The sequence below is a fragment of the Microtus ochrogaster genome, chromosome 1 (genome assembly GCF_000317375.1).
Source record: "Microtus ochrogaster isolate Prairie Vole_2 chromosome 1, MicOch1.0, whole genome shotgun sequence".
In the NCBI taxonomy this organism is placed as follows: Eukaryota; Metazoa; Chordata; class Mammalia; order Rodentia; family Cricetidae; genus Microtus; species Microtus ochrogaster.
The window spans coordinates 28,443,800-28,447,263 of NC_022009.1; the positions used below are offsets into that span (position 1 = coordinate 28,443,800).

The 3,464-nt window shown below is 47.4% G+C and overlaps 1 protein-coding gene across 1 annotated transcript in view; it reads right to left on the reverse strand.

Moving 5' to 3' along the window:
- Positions 1-3,464, reverse strand: part of Ston2 (stonin 2) — a 148,410-nt gene that overhangs the window by 10,823 nt on the left and 134,123 nt on the right. The window contains exon 5 of the mRNA XM_026780537.1: positions 135-1,967. Within this exon, the coding sequence (XP_026636338.1) occupies positions 135-1,967 (1,833 nt within the window). The remainder of the gene's footprint in view (positions 1-134; positions 1,968-3,464) is intronic.

Genomic DNA, 3,464 nt, shown 5'->3' on the forward strand with positions numbered 1-3,464 from the left:
CCCCCCCCCCCCCGTTACCACCATTTCCACCACACAATGTAATCAGATGCTACACACATAGGCTATGGCTATAGAAGGTAAAGGCTACAGTTTTCAGCTGTCTCAGTGGCTGCCTCCAGAGAATCCCTACCTACCTGAGTTCTTATCTGGCAGCCGGTTTATCCTCCACACAATGGCATTGAAGGCGTGCTCATACTTGGCAGTTCCCAGAGTTACTCTCATGACAGGCTCAGAGCCAGAGACACCAGCCGAGCCAAAACTTGCCCCCCGGTTCACTTTGGCTTTCAAAGACTTTTCCCCTAGAACACTTTCCCTGCGGAAGTTTTTCACCCATTCGCTGGGCACTGGGTAGCGAACCATCACGTTCTCACAGGGAACCTGAGTGAGGGGGTCACGGTTAGATGAGAAGCCAGGCGACATCCTCAGCCAGCTCTGCACCTCTACCTCTGCCCCGTTTATGCTCGCTGCCGTCCTGAGCGTGAAGGGCAAGGTCTTCTCTGCAAATACTGTCCTAAACCTCATTAGCTCAAACCGGCACGCATCCAAAGGGTTGAAAAGAATAACCCGGGAACTGGTAAACACGTCCTCATCCACACACCCGTGGAACCGGCACTCGTGGAGCTTGATCCACTTTGTGGTGGTGGTGGGCATGATGTCCTGACGGGAAACAATTTCGTTTCCTTTGATAAGGATGTCATTGAGGCCCAGGCGGCACTCGGCGAGCCCGGACAGGAAACTCAGGACATGGATCCGGGTCAAGACACGGTGCTGGAGGATCTGGTTTTCTCCCTTGCTTACGGTACCAGAGAATTCGTCTCTCACATCCACCGTAATCTCCTCTTCGAGGTAGTTTAAGCCAACCGTGCTCAAGTCCATGGAGAGCACTGGTAAATCCATGAGACAGTCCTGAACCGCATGGATGAAGCTCAGGAAGTCATCATAATTGGTGGTACCCAGTTTAATCACCTGCTCTCTCTCAGCTGTGTGGGCCACAGCCGGTTTGGGCTGGTATTTCTTCTTCTCTTTGTAAGTGACTCGGTCTATCCTCAAGCTGTGGATCCTCCCGTTCTCATCATAGTTTTGGAGCCGGGGTTCGGAAACCTCATGGCAGATCTCCAGCTTGAATTCACGGAATGGTTTTTCCAGGCCCTGCTCGTAATACAGCTGCAGGTAGCCGCTGTCTGTCAGTTTGATGTAGATTGGTCCCCAGTGCCTAGAGGACATGATGTTTTTCTTCTCGGGGATTCGCAGCATCATTGGCCATCCATCCCTGGGTTGAGACAGAGCTGAGGCAGGTGAGTGAGCATCTAGTTCAACCCAGGCTATGGGGTCGTCATCAGGCAAGGCAGCAGGGCCGACCTGATCGGGGTCATCAATTTGGAGCTGTTTGAGCTTTTCAATAGCATCGGGGTGGGACTGGCTTTTGCCCGAATCGTCAAAACTGATGGTTTCCTGGTAGATGACAATGAGAGAATCTCTTTGGCTTTTGCCCGTGGAAACAGAACTGCGTTGGGAGCGCCGCTCTTGCTCTTCAAAGAAAGCACTAAACGGGTTGATAGGGGAGGGCTGTACATCCTGCAGCGTCTCATTCAGAAAAGGATTGGTGGCCCTCCAGGGCGGTGCCTCGATTACGGAAGGCGGACGGTTTAAGGAGGAAATGTCCAGCTTCTGAACTTTGGAGAAGTTCATCAGTGTGCTCTTGGGGCGGTCCCTCTTAAATGACCCAGTTGGGTTGTAAGATGCATCTGGGGTGGGAGTTGCAACCGATGGCGTATTTGGTTTTGCGGGAGAGGTGACCGGTGGCAAAGGGCAGCTGACTTCATTGTCATCAAAAGTGACCCAGCTGGGGAAACGGGCAGTGGTCACTGGTGGGACGGCAGGGTGCCCATTCATGGCTGGACTGCCGGCCTGCCAGCTGATAGTTTCCATCTCTACTTCATCATCTTCCTGGAGGGAGGAGGAATTGTCTGAAATGAAAAGGAAAAGACGTGAGGAGCTGACACACAGGACCTTAAAGGAAACTGAACCCAGCGACTGTCCAAGCAGCTTAGTACATGACTCGAGTGTGCACAGTGGACACTCTGAGCACAAGTCTCATGGTTTCGTGGTGGCATTCTGGAGGGCCCACCACATTAAATGTAATAAGAAAGAACATGCCGACTTTGTCAAAACAGATGCACTAATGTGTGACACCGACCTTTTCTGCACTTAGTTCTAAGGTGCGTGTTCTTAATTAAACATCGGAATGACTCTATGTGAAATGATACAAACTGACTTTTGAAAAATAAACTATAGTCTATCAGTCATAATGACAGCACATAGCCTTAAAATAACTATGACCGAAATACGATCAATGAGAACAAATGACAAAATGTGAGTAACCTCAGTGTGCATGTGATACATTCAAACACACGAATAATTTGGTCACTGGCCAGAAATCAGTCCAAAAAACGAACTTCTGTGAGGAGAATTCTTGGTGCTTGTGAGAAAACCTCAAGAACACAAGACAAGAATCTTGTGACCTCAGCTTCTCCAACTGTGTTTTCACGCTCCTTCCAGGTGTGCTGGATAGGCGCGAGCTTATTTCAGCTGTTGTTAATACATACTGCCTCGATGAAATAAAAACCCACGTGTGGCTTCTTCTTGTGATTGTATTCACCTTGACCTCATGAGAACTCTGCTCATGTGACCTTTCTTAAGGCTCTGAGTGTAAAATGTCTGATGCTCTGAATAGAGCTGGCTATTGCATGAGACGTTAGCCTGCTTCACTTTTAGGCTCCATTCTTCCAGCCCCACTGTCTTCGGAGCGATAGACAAGCAACTGTGAAGAGATTTTTTTTTAAAATATTTATTTATTTATTATGTATACAATATTCTGTCCGTGTATATGTCTGCAGGCCAGAAGAGGGCACCAGACCTCATTACAGATGGTTGTGAGCCACCATGTGGTTGCCGGGAATTGAACTCAGGACCTTTGGAAGAGCAGGCAATGCTCTTAGCCACTGAGCCATCTCTCCAGCCCCCTGTGAAGAGATTTAAGCCCACAGTGGAGTAATACCTAGCCACCACAGTGTTGATAAGTTTGTAGCAACACAGGAAATGATCATGATATATAGTCTTCTTCCTCTAAAATTTCCATCTCTGGCTTTATGTACTTTATAATTTAAAAGGTTATTACAAATAAAATTCTGCTCTAACAGGGTCATCAAGGAAGAAAATAATGGACTTGGGTTTTAATAAGAGAATGCTCCAAAGTTGTTGTGTAGCATAAGTCCCTATGTGTATGAGGGACTTATGGGGAGGGACCACAGGCTTTTAGCAAGTAGGAATGGATTTAGATAAACACACATAACAGATAAAAAATGTCAGGCAACAGTAAATACTCAGAGTTTTACTGACTAGATAAGGAGGAAGTTTTGCTATGGTGTAGATCAATATTTCTTTATTTCTTTTTTTTTTTTTTT